At 41.5% G+C, this 17,476-nt stretch overlaps 1 protein-coding gene across 2 annotated transcripts in view; it reads right to left on the bottom strand.

The window, feature by feature from the left end:
• The window catches only part of PCCB (propionyl-CoA carboxylase subunit beta), an 83,485-nt gene that overhangs the window by 42,050 nt on the left and 23,959 nt on the right, over window positions 1-17,476 (bottom strand). For both annotated transcript variants that reach the window (XM_082393457.1, XM_082393456.1), the window contains exons 7-9: window positions 4,438-4,546; window positions 3,043-3,163; window positions 1,066-1,147 (exon numbers count right to left, since the gene is read on the bottom strand). In XM_082393457.1, the coding sequence (XP_082249583.1) occupies window positions 1,066-1,147; window positions 3,043-3,163; window positions 4,438-4,546 (312 nt within the window). The remainder of the gene's footprint in view (window positions 1-1,065; window positions 1,148-3,042; window positions 3,164-4,437; window positions 4,547-17,476) is intronic.

Genomic DNA, 17,476 nt, shown 5'->3' on the forward strand with positions numbered 1-17,476 from the left:
ATGTATGCTTTTGTTCTCTGAATCTCTCACCCAAATGTGAGGTCGCCGAGGCAGGGTTTCTGTCCATCACAGTGTCATACAGCAGCAACACTGAGAACAGGGCCTGGCTGTTAACATCTGGCACAATGGCAGAGTCCAAGCTGGGCCAGGAAGGCAGAGGCCAGGAGGGGCAGAGGGCTCCAGAGGAATGGGATGATTGAGGGCTGGAGAGTCCAGGAGCAGAGGTGGTGAGAGACGGACAGGACAACTGTGAGGGTGTAGAGAGTACTGAAGGCTAAGGTCAGAGGAGGACATGCTGGTAGAATCGGGCTCAAATGGTGCTCAGCAGGCTAAGAACCCAGCAATGAGGAGGGGCAGAGCCCGGCCACGGCTGCTGACTCACGCTGACTCCCCACAGTACAGGGAGGAGGAACAGGTCACTGGGAGAGCCAGGGCCCCGGGAGAGGCCGTGCCCACAGAGCCGTCTGGGTTCAGTTAAGCGAGAAGAGCTAAGAGCACAGTGCGTGTAGGAAAGTGTGAGGGAGACAATGGCCATCGACAGATGCCCCCAGTTCACCCCAACACTGTCTCTTCACTTAATGACCCAGGAACCTGCTACACCAAGAAAAAGGTTACAAACGACTCCCGTCCTCCTCCGACCTACACACACACCCCTCAACCCTGTCACAGGACACCTTGTGTACTCTCCTTCCTCCAGAGGAAAAAAAAAATGCCCTCTGAGCATGAGGCTCCAAACAGAGGTACATGAAGAGTCATCCTGCCTCAACTCCAGGCTCTGGAGACACGGCCCTTACTCTATGGGCCTCAGAGTGCCAGCTCAAGAGCCCTGAGCTCTGCGGACCCACCTGCCACACCCCCAAGCCCATCCAAGCCAGTAGGGTGGCCACAGCCACTAGCTCTTCCCATAACACACTACTCAGTGCCCTTGTTCTGTGCCACCCCGTGCCCTGCCTGTGTTGCCCAATGGTAAGGCCTGTGGGTCCAGCACTTCCTCACTGAGCCAAAGCACAATGACATGCACGTGGCTGAGCCAGCACAGACAAGACAGACAGATGTGGCACTTACAGAGTGTATGATGTCCACCATGTTGTAGGCTTTGGTAGATTCCAAAGGGACAATTGTATCAAGCTCAGGAACCAAACGGTCACTTTGGATAGAAAAAGAAGCAGATATAATCAACATGGAAGAGCCCGTTGCCTTCTGTGGGTGGGGAATGGGAGAGGAAATGGGGGAGACACAGCACGGGGGCTGGACTGATTCTGTCCCTGCTGGGCTTGCAAAGCAGTCCCCAAAGATACATTCCTTTGTTACCACCATATTAAACTGAACCTGAGCTTGATATTAACCCAGAAGATCTTTCTGTTTTCATTCTGAGGGGAAAAAAATAAGCTTATTCCCCTGAATGTGGAGATTCCTTCATTTATCCTCTCTGAACATCTCCTACATTCTAGGTATCGTATGGAGCACCAAAGGACATTGTAGTGAACAAGCCACTGTACCATCAAGCCCAGCTTCCCAAAGAGCTCGGCACCAGCGTCTTGGGTACAGCCCCACCCAGTAACAAAGTCCTCCCTTACTTTTCATGTGCTGTTTACACATATGCATACAGCTTCCCTGGGACTGAATGAAGAGGAGGTATGGCTGGGCCAAAGCAGGCTGTTCAGACATGTCTGGGCCCTCGGACCATAACACCTTCAAATGATGTCCTAAACCTTTCAGGAACCCCAAACAGGGCTTCCCTGGTGGCGCAGTGGTTGAGAATCTGCCTGCCAATGCAGGGAACACGGGTTCGAGCCCTGGTCTGGGAAGATCCCACATGCCGCGGGGCAACTGGGCCCGTGAGCCACAACTACTGAGCCTGCGCGTCTGGAGCCTGTGCTCTGCAACAAGAGAGGCCGCGATAGTGAGAGGCCCGCGCACCGCGATGAAGAGTGGCCCCCGCTCGCCGCAACTAGAGAAAGCCCTCGCACAGAAACGAAGACCCAACACAGCCATAAATAAATTCAAAAAAAAAAAAGAACCCCAAACAGTACAGCAGCTCGGAAAAGGAGGCTGTGCCCATCGCTTCTGGGTCTTGTGACCACCCTCCCTCTCATGACTACACACAGTGGGCCACTGATTTTATTCCCTGAGGAGTGAGGCCAAGGCAGACAAGGAGGGGCCCTGGGGACATGACTCTTCAGAGCATCCCTGGCCCAGACACGGCCCCATAGGTAGAAGCCCAGGGCAGTGTCTGAAAACGGCTTCTTCCCAAGGGACACAATTTCAAGTCCTTCTGCAGAAGTATTGCAGGCCAAGTGAGTGCTTCAAAATCAGAGAGGAAACAAAATGGAGAAGACAGCAGCCAGCGGTCTGGAGCTATAGTTCCCCAGCTGGGCTTCTGGCTTAATCTGCGGCGCCCCCCACATCAAGCAGTGGCCGGAATAGCACGAAGGAAAGAAGGTCTTCACTAGGTGGTCAGCAACACACCCTTCCCCAGGAATGCCCCGGCTTCTGGCCACAAGCAGGTGTGCACAGCACATTTCCTAAAGGGCATGCTGTCTGAATCATTTCACAGTGATTTATTTCATGTTAAGACCAAAAAAAAAAAAATCTCTCTCAATTCTGGACAAAGACTCAGAAATAATATTTTTTTTGGCCACTTTTTACTCCCAAACTACTTGTCAGATATTACAGAGAGGAAAAACGGTTATAAAAAATAAAATCTCTTCAGATTTCCCTGGCAGTCCAGTGGTTAAGACTCTGTCTGAGCTTCCACTGCAGGGAGCACGGATTTGATCCCTGGTGGGGGAACTAAGATCCTGCATGCCACACAGCGTGGCCAGAAAATTTTTTTTAAATTTCTTTTTAAATAAGTAAATAAAATCCTTCGTGGCTCCTACACCCAGACATGCCACCACCATGCCTACACCTGACTCCACTGCACAGTCTACTCCAAGCTGCCCACCAGGACAGACCCTGGAGGTCCCGCCAGGGCACAGGGGCCAGAGAAGGACAAGCCAACCTGCAAAACGAGAGAAAGAGCTCCGGCCTGCAACTCACCTGGGATCATGGCACTCACGGACGGGGGCCGGGTCCTGATTGCTGAGAGGCAAGTAGTTGAAGAACTCCCGGAGATTACACAAGGCGTCAACGTCGTTTTCAAAAGCTCTGTGGGCCACGCCTGAGAAAACAGGGAGTATATAATGGGCCAGGGCGCCTGTCAGCCCAGAGACACAGCTTCATGCCCACCTGCCCCCTCTAGGGCGGGTCTGCAGCAGACTGTGCCGACAGCCCTGTCGCCATCCCCTCCACTGAGGATGGTACCACACCACACACCTTCAGGCTGACCCTCAGTCCATGCAGACTGTTCTCTCTGCAAGGGTCACTCCTTTCATTATCCAGGTCTTTGGCCTAGTGTCGCCTACTTGCCGAGGCTTTTCCTGCCCCTCTCCAGAGCACAACTTTCCCCACACCCCTCACTCTCCATCCCTGGACCAGGTGGGAATTCTCGTCACACTTTTCCCTGCAGCACCTATTTCCCTGTTTACTGCCTTACATCTCCCCGAGAGTATCAGCTCCAACGGGGTAGAGGCCAGGCCTGTCTTATCACTGCAGCCCAGCAACTGGAATAATGCCTGGTTATATGTCCATTAACACTCAAGAAAGCTGGACAATCAAAAATAAAAGGAAAATGGCTGGCACATGTCATGGTACTCAGCAATGGCAGAACAAAGGAGGAAAGAAGGGGAACCACGTGGCCCTGGTAAGGAATCAAGCCATCATTCCTCAAGAACACTCTGAAATCACAGAAGAGCCAAACAGGGCCATAGACATGATAGAGAAAGTGGGGCAGAAAACTCCCTCTCAGGTTCACCCCACCAGACTCCCTGCTTCTACCGCTGCCCCCAGAGTCTCTTCTCTACCAGGCAGCCCAACTGAGCTTTTAAAGTCAGATCATGTCATGTGTCTAATCCAACCACCCTTCTTGCCACTCACCGAGCACACCAGCCCCTCTCCTTCCTCAGGAGCCTCTGCCTGCGATGCTTCTCCCCTAGGTATCCACGCAATACACTCCTTCAAATCTGCTCAAATCTATTGCCCAGTGAGGCCTGTCCTTACCACCCTCATTAAAACTGCAACAATCCCAATCCCCTTTACCCTGTGCTACTTTTTCCACAGCACACATACTTTTATGAATCATATTTCTTATAACCATCATTCTAGTTAGCTCAAAAATTTCAAAGACTATGAAAGCATTAGTAGTAGCCTGTAATTTAATTTAACGAATTTGAGATATAAATCCACCTTTATTACTATATCTGTAGACAATACATGACACTACAGTCTATTCAAAGAAATTCTGTCAATGAAGTGGTATCTGTAACAGACTGTCACTTCTAGCAATTCCTCTTCTCAGCGTCTGACAACAGTAAGGTAAGCTTCGAGGCCTCTAACCTGACATGGTGGTGTGGGTCCTGGCGCCCCCGAGCTCCTCCTGGGTAACGTCCTCATTGGTGACAGACTTCACAACATCAGGGCCAGTGATGAACAAGTAGGAGGTGTCCTGAAACCAGAGAATTCCAGAAAGTTCAATCTCAGAGCACCAGAACTCAATGGAGCCATAGAGTTCACACAGCCAAGATGACAAACGCAGAGAAGATAGTGACGTGGTGGCAAAACCAGGTTAGGACGCAGCTCACAGATGCGTATCCAAACTAAAGACCCACGTTTTCCCTGCCTCACTGTCTATCAAAAAACCTTCGTTGCCTGGTTCTCTCTCAGCAAAATAGCCTGCAGTGTGGCTACCAATCATTCATCTGTAGAACACCCTAACAGGTGACCCTTATTCAGAGCTTGCTGCACACCAAGAATTTTTCTAAGCATTTCATGGGATTGTGTCATTAAAGCCTAGGTACTATTATCACCCCATTTACAGATCAGGAAACTGAGGCACTGTGATAGTGTGCAGCTTGCCTAAAATTAATCAGTCACTTTAAATGAAGCCATCTGGAGACAATGATAATCAATGTTTGGTGTTTTGAGAGAGTGACAGGCTTTAATTTTTAGTTTCTAACTTAAAGATGATAAAGACATATTGTAAAAAATTTAATCAGAATAGGAGATACAGTAGAAAGTAAGTCTACATGCAAGCCCTTATTTCCAGCCCTCTAATTTCCATCCCCAAAGGCGACCACTGTCAGTTTCTCTGACATCCATGCATATGAGCATTTATATATTTTTTCCCTTATTCTCTCTCTAGCACACTGTCCTACACACACTGTTCTCAAACTTCTTGAAGATTATTCCGTATCAGTATAGTAGGATATGTATCACAACTTACTTAACTGTCACCTACTGATGGTCCTTTAGACTGTTGCCAGTGTTTTACTTATAACAAGCAATGCTGCAATAAGTATCTTACTACAATCATCTCTGTCATCTCATTGTTCATGTTCTTTGCCCATTCTCCTACTAGATAGTTGTTTTTATATACTAAGGACATTAGTCCTTAGACTATTATCTGTGTTGTATCAGTCTTTATTTTATGGCTCCTTGGTTTGGAATCTTGCTAGAATGGCCTAGCTAGAGAGGTCTATCTTCCACACTCCACACAAAGACTCAAACAAACGTTCATAAGAGCATTACTTGTAACAATCAAAAACTAGAAACAGAGACTTCCCTGTGGTGGCGCAGTGGTTAAGAATCTGCTTGCCAATGCGGGGGACACGGGTTCAATCCCTGGTCTGGGAAGATCCCACATGCCTGAGCAACTAAGCCCGTGAGTCACAACTACTGAGCCTATACTCTAGAGCCTGCATGCCACAACTACTGAGCCCGAATGCTGCAACTACTGAAGCCCACGTGCCTGGAGCCTGTGCTCTGCAGCAAAAGAAGCCACCAAAATGAGAAGACCACGCGCTACAACAAAGAGTAGCCCCCGCTCGCTGCAACTAGAGAAAGCGTGCACGCAGCAACAAAGACCTAACACAGCCAAAAACAAAAAAACTAGAAACAGCCCAATTCCATCAACAAGTTAATCTCAAAATAATTATCCTAAGTGAAAGAAACCAGCCCTGTCAAAAAAAAAAAAGAAGAGTACATACTTTTTGTACATATTTTGTATATACAAAATGTCATTTTGTATGGTTCTGTTTATATAACATTCTAGAAAATACAAATTAATCCTGTGTGATAAAAAGCAGATGAGGGCTTCCCTGGTGGCACAGTGGTTAAGAATCCGCCTGCCAATGCAGGGGACACAGGTTCGATCCCTGGTCCAGGAAGATCCCACATGCCGCGGAGCAACAAAGCCCATGCACCACAACTACTGAGCCCATGTTCTGCAACTACCGAAGCCCATGTGCCTAGAGCCCGTGCTCCGCAGCAAGAGAAGCCACTGCAATGAGAAGCCTGCACACTGCAACAAAGAGTAGCCCCTGCTCGCCACAACTACAGAAGCCCCCGCTCACCACAGCAAGAGAAAGCCCGTGTGCAGCAACGAAGACCCAACACAGCCAAAAATAAATAAATAAAATTTAAAAAAATTTTTTAATTAGAAAAAAGAGCAGATGAACAGTTACCTAAAGACAAGGCTGGGAGGTAGGAAAGAATGAATTACAACAATACATGAGGAAACCTTGGGAAGTGATGGTTATGTTCATTATCTTAATTGTGGTCATGGCTTCATGGTTGTATACATGCATCAAAGCTCTAATTGCACAACTTAAAGTGTATGCAGTTCACCGTACATGAGTTATATCTCAAAGTTGTAAAAAAAAAAAAAAAAATTGTGGAAATGCAAAGGGTCAAGAATATCCCATATCCATACCACTTAAAGAAAATACAGAAGGAAAACTTGCTGTACCAGGTATCAGCATTTGTCATAAAGCCATTGTAATTGAAAATATGGTACTGACTGGCACAGAGATAAGCAAACAGACCAAGAAAGCTCAGTGAAACACTCGATATATGGATGCTTGATTCACAATATAAATGACATCACAGAGCAGGAAAGATTGTTCTTTTCAATAAAAGGCTCTAGATCAACTAGGTATCTATACTGGAAAAAAATTTTTTAAAAAAATCAAACTAGCCTCTATTTCATACTATGTGTAAAAATCAACTCCAACTTTAGATGCAAACATAAAAGGCAAAATAATAAAACTTTTAGAAAACAGAAAGTATCTTCGTGACTTCAGGGTAGGAAAAAGTTCAAGAACTAAAACACACTACCCATAAAGTATACATATGACATTGGTTCTCCTAACAAAAGAGCACAGAAGCCAGCTTACAGGGACTCCCACTGGCTAAAGGAAGGACAATTTGAGCATCAAAATAATGATAGTACTGTAATGGAATATAAACCACAGAGTAAAATAGGAAATCCATGAACCCATATTAAGTCAATGAAATAAACAAATGCCCAAGAAAAGCAGGGCTCTTCCTTAGAGTAGATCACCAACTGATATGAAGCAAGTGGTGGAGCTGAAAAATAACCATCTTGTAAAGACTGGTTTGGACAAGAATCATCAAAAGATACTAAATTAAGGAAAAAAAGTATAATGTGGAACAGCATACTTGTATGGTCTCAAAGCATCTCCCCAGTGAGTATCAGTTACAAAGAAAAAACGGTAACTACACAGTGGAGAAACCAGACAACACCTCAACAATGATCAAATTAATGCACCAGTGAAGGGCAGATGGCCATCACTTGCCTCCAGATGTGATCATTTGAGCAGGATACAACATCACTAATGTAGTAGACAGGCTGGGATACCTAATCTGAATCTGATCGTGAGGAAATACCAGATAAACCCAAACTGAGCAACAGTCTATGAAATAATTCATTCTGTAGCTTTCAAAATGTCATGACAAAGAGTCTGAGGAACTGTCACAGAGTAAAGGAAATTAATGCAACATGACAACTAAAGGCAATATGTGATCCTGAAATGGATCCTGTACTGGAGAAAGAAAATGCCATTAAGGACATTTTGGGGACAAGTGACCAAACTGGAATCTAGATGGTAGAGTAGACAACAGTATTATATCGGATAGACTACACGTTAGGCATATGTGAAACAAGTCTTAATAAATTTAAAAAGACTGAAATCATATAAACTATCTTGTTTGATCGCAATGGAATGAAACTAGAAACAAGAAAAACTGGAAACTTACAAATATGTGGAAATTGAACATCACACTTTTTTTAAATAAATTTATTTATTTTTGGCTGTGTTGGGTCTTCCTTGCTGCGCACGGGCTTTCTCTACCTGCGGCGAGCGGGGGCTACTCTTCATTGCGGTGCATGGGCTCCTCATTGCGGTGGCTTCTCTTATTGCAGAGCACGGGCTCTAGGCACGTGGGCTTCAGTTGCTGTGGTGCACAGGCTCAGTAGTTGTGGCTCGCAGGCTCTAGAGCCCAGGCTCAGTAGTTGTGGCACACGGGCTTAGTTGCTCCACAGCATGTGGGATCTTCCCGGACCAGGGCTTGAACACGTGTCCCCTGCACTGGCAGGCAGATTCTTAACCACTGTGCCACCAGGGAAGTCCCAAACATCACACTCTTAAAACAGCCAATGGACCAAAGATTAAATCAAGGGAAATTAGAAAATACTGAGAAATGAAAACGTACAAAAACTTACGAGATGCAGCAAAAACAGTGCTAAGAGGGGAATTTAAAGCTGTTAAACACACTAAGAAAATCAGTTCTCAGGGCTTCCCTTGTGGCTCAGTGGTTAAGAATCCGCCTGCCAATGCAGGGGACACGGGTTCGAGCCCTGGTCTGGGAAGATCCCACATGCCGCCGAGCAACTAAGCCCGTGCACCACAACTACTGAGCCTGCGAGCCACAACTACTGAGCCTATGTGCCACAGCTTCTGAACCCCGTGTGCCTAAAGCCCATGTTCTACAACAAGAGAAGCCATCAAAATGAGAAGCCCACGCACCGCAACGAAGAGTAGCCTGCGCTCACCGCAACTAGAGAAAGCCTGTTCTACACAGTGGAGAAACCAGACAACACCTCAACGAAGACCCAATGCAGCCAAAAAAATCAACAAGCAAAAAAAAAAAAAAAGAAAGTAAGTTCTCAACCTAACTTTACACCTTAAGGAACTAAAAAAAAAAAAAAAAAAGAACTAAACCCAAAGTTAGCAAAAGAAAGAAAATAAAGATTAGAGCCGAGATAAATGAAAAATAGAGGGAGGAAAAAAAAATCAGTAAAACCAGAACTTGGTTCCTCAAAAAGATCAATAAAATTGACAAATATTTAGCTAGATGGACTAAGAAAAAATAGACTCAAATTACTAAGATCAGAAATGAAAGTGTGGACATCACTACCAATTCCACAGAAATAAAAAGATTATAGGAGTACTATGAACAATTCTATACAACAAATTGGATAACCTGGATGATATGGACAAATTCCTAGAAACACACAACCTACCACCAAGACTGAATCATGAAAAAATAGAATATCTGAATAGACCTGTAACTAGTAAGGAGACTGAATCAGTAATCAAAAACCTCCCAAAGAAAAGCCCAAGACCAAATGGCTTCACCAGTGAATTCTACCAAACATTTTAAGAAAGATTAAACACCAATCCTTCTCAAGCTCTTTCCAAAAAATTAAAGAGAAGGAAATACCTCCTAATTCATTCTGAGACCCAGCATTACCTTAATACCAAAGCCAGACAAAGACACTACAAGAAAAGTACACATCAATATCCCATATAAATATTGCCGCAAAAATGCTCAACAAAATACTAGCAGATCTAATTCAACATTTTATAAGGAATTATACACCAAGACCAAGAGGAATTCTTTCCTGAAATGCAAGGATGGTTGAACACACCAATATCAATACACCACATTAAAAGAACAAAGGGAAAAAATTACATGATCATCTTAATGCAGTAAAAGCATGACAAAATTCAATACTCTTTCATGATAAACATACTCAGAAAACTAGAAAGAAACTACTTCAACATGATTAAGGCCACATATGAAAAACCCACAGCTAACATTATACTCAATGGTTAAAGACTGGAAGCTTTTCCTCTAAGATCAGGGACAAGGCAAGGATGCCTGCTTTCTCCACTTCCATTCAACACAGTATTGGAAATCCTAGCCAGAGCAATTAGTCAAGAAAAAGAAAAAGGCACCCAAATCAGAAAGGAAGAAGTAAAATTATCTGTTTTCAGATGACATGGATCTTATATGTAGATAACCCCAAAGATTCCACACACGCACAAAGTTAGAATAAACAAATTAAGTTGCCGGATACAAAATTAACACACCAAAATCAGTTGCATTTCTGTACACTAACAATGACCAATCTGAAAAGGAAGTTACAAAAACAATTTCATTTACAATAGGTTCTAAAAGGATAAAGTACTTAGGTATAACTTAGCCAAAAAAGCAAAAAAAACTTGTACAGTGAAAATCATAAAACATTTCTGAAAGAAATTAAATAAGACATAATGGAAAAGATATCTTCTATTTATGGATTGAAAGACTCAATACTGTTAAGATGTAAAAACTACCAAAAGCAATGTACAGATTTAACATCATCCCTATGAAAATCTCAATGACATTTTTGTAGAAATAGAAAACTGCATCCTAAAGTTGATGTGGAATCTCAAGGGACTCTGTATACAGCCAAAACAATTCTGAAACAGAACAAGGTTGGAGGTCTCACACTTCCTGACTTCAAAACCTACTAAAAAGCTACAGAAATCAAAACAGTGTGGTACTGGCATAAAGACAGACATATAGACCAATGGAACAGAATAGAGAGCCCAGAAATAAACCCTTCCATGCCTGGTCAAATGGTTTTCAACAATGATACTTAGACCATTCAATGGAGAAAGAACAGTCTTTTCAACAAATGGTGCTGGATCCCACTCCTGGGCATATATCCAGAGAAAACTCTAATTCAGAAAAGACAGGTGCACCTCAGTATTCATATTTATAGCACTATTTACAATAGCCAAGACATGGAACCAACCTAAATGTCCATCAACAGATGAATGGATAAAGATGTGGTATATATATACAATGGAATACTACTCAGCCATAAAAAAGAATGAAATAATGCCATTTGCAGCAACATGGATGGACCTAGAGATTATCATACTAACTGAACCAAGTCAGAAAGAGAAAGACAAATATCATATGATATCACTTATATATGGAATCTAAAATATGATACAAATGAACTTATTTACAAAACAGAAACAGACTCCCAGACATAGAAAACAAACTTAAGGTTATCAAAGAGGAAGGGGTGGAGAGAGGAATAAATTAGGAGTTTGGGATTGACAGATACACACTACTATATATAAAATAGGACAACAAGGACCTACTGTATAGCACATGGAACTATATTCAATATCCTGTAATAAACTATAATGGAAAAGAAAAAAAATAGTGCTAGGAAAACTGGATATCCACATGCAAAAACATGAAGTTGGACCTTATGTTACATCATATACAAAAATTAACTCAAAATGGATCAAAGGACTAAACATAAGAGCTAAAACTACAAAACTTAGAAGGAAACATACAGGGAAAGTCTCGTGACACTGGATTTGGCAAGATTTCTTGGGTATGATAATAATAGCAGAGATTACAAAAGTAGACAAACTGGACTTCATCAAAATTAAAATCTTCTGTGCAAAGAACACTAACAGAATGAAAAGGCAGCCCACAGAATGGGAGAAAATATTTTCGAATCATGATCTGTTAAGGGGTTAATATCAGAATATATGAAGAACTCCTACGACTCAACAACAACAATAAAATGATCCAATCAAAAACTGAACAGAAGACCTGCATAGACATGTCTCCAAAAAAGATATATCAATGGCAAATAATATGAAAAGAGGCTCAACATCACTAATCATTTGGAAAATATAAATGAAAACCACAGTGAGATACCACTTCACACACATTAGGATAGCTATTATCAAAACAGAAAACAAACGCTGGCAAGGATGTAGAGAAATTGGAACCCTTTGTGCATTGCTGGTGGGAATGTAAAATGGTGCAGCCACTGTGGAAAATAGTCTGATGTTTCTTCAAAATATTAAACAGAATTACCATAATACCCAGTAAGTCCACTCCTAGGTGTATGCCCAAAAGAACTGAAAACAAGGATTCAAACAGATACATGTACACCAACGTTTATTACAGCATTACTCACAGTAGCCAAAAGGTGGAAATAACTCAAGTGTTCATTGGCAGATGAATGAATAAACAAAATGTAGTATTACATACAAAGGTATATTAATCAGTCTAAAAAAGGAAGGCAGTTCTGAAACATGGTACCATATGGATGAACCTTGAAGACATTATGCTAAGTGAAATAAGCCAGTCACAAATGGACAAATATTGTATGAGTCCACAAATTCCGCAACAGAAAGGGCCTGGGGGTAGGGAATGGAGAACTAATGTTTAATGAGTACAGAGTTTCAGCTGGGGTAGATGAAAAAGTTCTGGAGATGACTGGTGATGATGGTTGCACAAACAGAACTGTAACTTAAATCTTACCACTTAACCATTTCTTATGTATATTCTACAATTTTTTTTAAAACGTACTGTATCAGTGTTAAAATTCTGGAATTTAACAACTGGTTATGTAAGAAAACATCCTAGTTCTTAATTATATACTGGGGACTTCCCTAGCGGCCCAGTGGCTAAGACTCCACACTCACAATGCAGGGGGCCCAGGTTTGATCCCTGGTCAGGGAACTAGATCCCACATGCTGCAACTAAGAGTTCGCATGCCACAACTAAGAGTTTGCATGCCACAACTAAAGATCCAGCACGCCACAGCAAAGATCCCACAAGCAGCAATGAAGATCCTGTGTGCCGCAACTAAGACCTGGCACAGCCAAATTAACTAATTAATTAATTTTTTAAAAAAGAATTATATACTGAAGCATTAAAAAGGTAAAGGAACATGATATATATAACCCACTCTCAAACAGTTAAGAATTCTGTAAATTTGAAATTTCAAGATAAAAAGATTTTTTAAAAATTCTGCTCAAAGGATAGCATTGAGAAGAAAAAACTGAAGTCACAGAGTGGGAGAAGACAGGTGCAATATATATAATTGATAAAGAACTTACATCCAAAATATACAAAGAACTGCTAAAAATCAGTAAGAAAAAAACAGAAACCTCAATTTTTAAAAATGGGTAAAATAGATGAACGGCCATGCCATGAAAGAAACATGAGGGAATTCCCTGGTGACCCAGTGGTTAGGACTCAGCGCTTTCACTGCTGAGGCCCAGGTTCAATCCCTGGTCAGGGAGCTAAGATCCCGCAAGCTGCGCAGCACGACCAAAAAAAAAAAAAGAAAAAAGAAAAAAGAAACATATGAAAAGGTGTTCAACCTCATTAGTCATGGAAATGCAGATTAAAACAATGAGAGGGCTTCCCTGGTGGTGCAGTGGTTAAGAATCTGCCTGCCAATGCAGGAGACACGGGTTCGAGTCCTGGTCCGGGAAGATCCCACATGCCGCGGAGCAACTAAGCCAGTGCATCACAATGACTGAGCCTGCGCACCACAACTACTGAGCCCACAAGCTACAACTACTGAAGCCTGCGTGCTTAGAGCCCATGCTCCGCAACAAGAGAAGCTACCACAGTGACAAGCCCGTGCACTGCAACAAAGAGTAGCCCCCGCTCACCGCAACTAGAGAAAGCCCGCGCGCAGCAAAAAAGACCCAATGCAGCCAAAAATAAATAAAATTAAAATTAAAAACAAAACAGAAAAAAAAAATGAGAGATCACACCACATGCAAACTGGCATAATTAAATTATGTCAATAAAAGTGCTGGCACAGATGTAGAACAAGTGAAATTCTCACACACTGCTAGTAGAAGTGTAAATTGCTGCAACTTCTTCAGCAAACAGGCATTACATAGAAAAGCTGAAGACATGTGTATCCCATGACCTAACATTGCTCCACCCTGAGAAACTGAAATATGTATGCGCCAAGATACATGTATAAGAATGCTTATATCAGAATCATTTGCAATGACAAAAATCTTGAAACACAAATATCCATCAACAGTAGAAAGGATGAGGATCTTAAGATAATATACTACACAGCTATTAAAATGAACTACATTTACAAAGAACATGGATAAATCTTATAAACATGCGTCACAGTCACACACAAAAGAATGCATATTATATGTTTCACTTTACATTAAAGGTCAAAATAGGCAGCATTAACCCCATTGTTTAGTGAGGCATAATTAAAATTTTAAACTGTAGAGCAAAGCAAATTTTAAAATTACCATAAAAGTTGAGACAAATACTTCTAGGCAGGATGGAAAGAGACAATACTGATTACGAGGGTAATGGGGGCAGGCTCCTGGAGGGCCATTTCTTGATCTGGGTATCATTTACATGGATCTGTACTTTATAATAATTGCTAAACTTCATGTATTTTATGTACTTCCCTGAGTATGTATAACATTAGAAATTTTAAATTGTTTAAAATTTTTTAATTAACTGGGAGAGGAGGCAGAGACAGAAGCAGGAAGACCAGTTAGAAGGATTATGCAATAATCCAGGTGAGGTGCTTGAATCAAAGTAATAGCAGTGTAAGTAATAAGAAAGTACATAGGAATTTTATTATATTTTAGATTATATCCTAAAATAGAGCAAATATGATTGAGAGTTGTCAGCATATACATAGATGGATATTTAAAGTCTTGAGGTAGGATAAGATCACCAAGGGAATGAGAGAATTGCTAGGAGAAAACCAAGGGAGTATAGTGCCCTGATGTTTCAAAGAGGAAGAAGTGATGACATAGGTCAAATGCTGCTGGAAGGTCAAGTAAGATAGGACTGAGAAATGTCAATTGGATTTAATGATATAGAAATCGTTGGTGTCTTTGATACAAGAAACTGCCATTATCAGTGACCCTGAATAGAACAATATCCTTTCCATCATAAATTAAATGTCTAAATATATTTAGATCTATCTGTCAATTCTGTTCTGTTTCTCAATTCTGTTCTGTTCCCTGGTCTATTTATTTACAAATTGAACAAATAGTTTTAGTTATTTTAGCTTTATAACATATTTTCTCACCTGGCAGGGCTAGCCCTTCACTGCACTTCCTTCATGGAATGTCTACTCTTACATTGTAGTTTTCTTGTTAATATGAACTTGTCTAGACCTTTAAGAAAGAATCTGTTAGCATTTTTATTGTACTCTCATTAAGCACATGGAACAGTTAAGATGTAGAATGGTTAAGGCTTAATGATTAGTTGCGGAGGACAAGAAAGAGGAGGTGGTGCCAATATGCAGGTATTAATTAAAGTTCTGCAAGTGGAGGATGGGATTGCTTAGGATGAAAACACAGGATTAAAAGATACAGTGTACAAAAAGTCAACATACAGACATCAGTTGTATTCCTATACACTATGTACAAAATATACACTATATAGAAAATATCTGAAAAAGAAATAACACCTGCCCATTCACGATAGCATCAAACATTACAAAATACCTATGTATAAATTTAACCAAGGAGGTGAAAGATCTAAACACTGAAAATTATAGGATTTTGATGAAAAACACCAAAGATGACACAAGTAAGTGGGAAAAAAATCCCATGTTTATAAAAATATTGCTAAAATGTCTGTACTACCCAAAGCCATCTATAGATTCAATGCAACTCCTATCAAAATTCCAATGTCATTTTTCTACAGAAGTATGGGGTCACATAAAAAGAAACACAGACCAATGGAACAGAATCAAGAGCCCAGAAACAAACTCTCACGTATACAGTCAACGAACACTTGACAAGGAAGCCAAGAACACTAAATGGGGAAAAGATAGTCTCTTCAATAAATGATGGTGGGAAAACTGGATAACCACATGCAGAAGATGAAACTGGACACATATCCTACACCACTCACAAAAATTAACTCAAAATAGATTAAAGACTTAAAGACCCGACTCCGTAAAACTCCTAGAAAAAAACATAGGAGAAACACTCCCTGACACTGCTCTTGGCAATAATTTTATGGATGACACCAAAAGCAAACGCAATAGAAACAAAAATTAATAAGTGGGACTACTGCAAACTAAAAAGTTTTTACACAGCAAAAGCAACAATCAACAAAATGAAAAGGCAACCTACTGAATAGGAGAAAATATTTGCAAATCATACATCTGATAAGGGATTAATATCCAAAATAGATAGAGAACTCGTAAAACTTAACAGCAAAAAAACTTTTTTTTGATTAAAAAATGGGTAGAGGGGCTTCCCTGGTGGCGCAGTGGTTGAGAATCTGCCTGCCAATGCAGGGGACACGGCTTCGAGCCCTGGTCTGGGAAGATCCCACATGCCGCGGAGCAACTAGGCCCGTGAGCCACAACTACTGAGCCTGCGCGTCTGGAGCCTGTGCTCCGCAACAAGAGAGGCCGCGATAGTGAGAGGCCCGCGCACCGCGATGAAGAGTGGCCCCCGCTTGCCGCAACTAGAGAAAGCCCTTACACAGAAACGAAGACCCAACACAGCCAAAAATAAATAAATTAATTAATTTTAAAAAAAATGGGTAGAGGATCTGAATAGACATTTTTCCACAGAAAACATACAAATGGTTAATGAAAAGATGCTCAACATCACTCATCATCAGGGAAATGCAAATCAAAACCACAGGGAGGTTTTAGCCTCACACCTCTTAGAATGGCTATTATCAAAAAGACAAGAAATAACAAGTGCTAGTAAAGTTCTGGAGAAAAGGGAACACTTGTGCACTCTTGGTAGGAATAAACATTGATACAGCCACTATAGAAAACAGTATGGAGGTTCCTCAGAAAACTAAAAATAGAGCTACCAAATGATCCAGCAATCCCACTTCTGGCTATATATCCAAAGGAAATAAAATCAGGACCTCAAACAGATGACTGCATTCCCATTTCACTGCAGCATTATTCACAGTAGCCAAGATATGGAAACAACCTAAGTGTCCATCAGTGGATGAATGGATTAAAAAAAAATGTGACATACATACAAATACACATATACACACAGAATTATCCACTGGATATCCATATCAATAAAAAAAAGTGACACATACATACACACAGACAAAAACAGAGAAATATCATTCAGCCATAAGAAAGAAGGAAATCCTGCCATTCGTGACATGAATGGATCTTTAGGGCATTTCACTTAGCGTATGCTAAGTAAAATAAGTCAGACAGAGGAAGAGAAATACTGTATGATCTCACTTATACGTGGAACCTAAAACAGCTGAACTCACAGAAAAAGAACAGTGGTTACTAAGAGCAGGGGCGGTGTTGGAGTGAGGGGAGATGTTGGTCAAAAGATACAAACTTCCAGTTATAAGATAAAGAAGTTCTCGGGATCTAACGTACAACATGGAGATTATAGTTAACAGTACTGTATCACATACTTAAAAACTGCTAAGACAGTAGATCTTAAACGTTAATCACCACAAA

The sequence above is a fragment of the Balaenoptera borealis genome, assembly GCF_965194805.1.
Source record: "Balaenoptera borealis genome assembly, chromosome: 5".
NCBI lineage: Eukaryota > Metazoa > Chordata > Mammalia > Artiodactyla > Balaenopteridae > Balaenoptera > Balaenoptera borealis.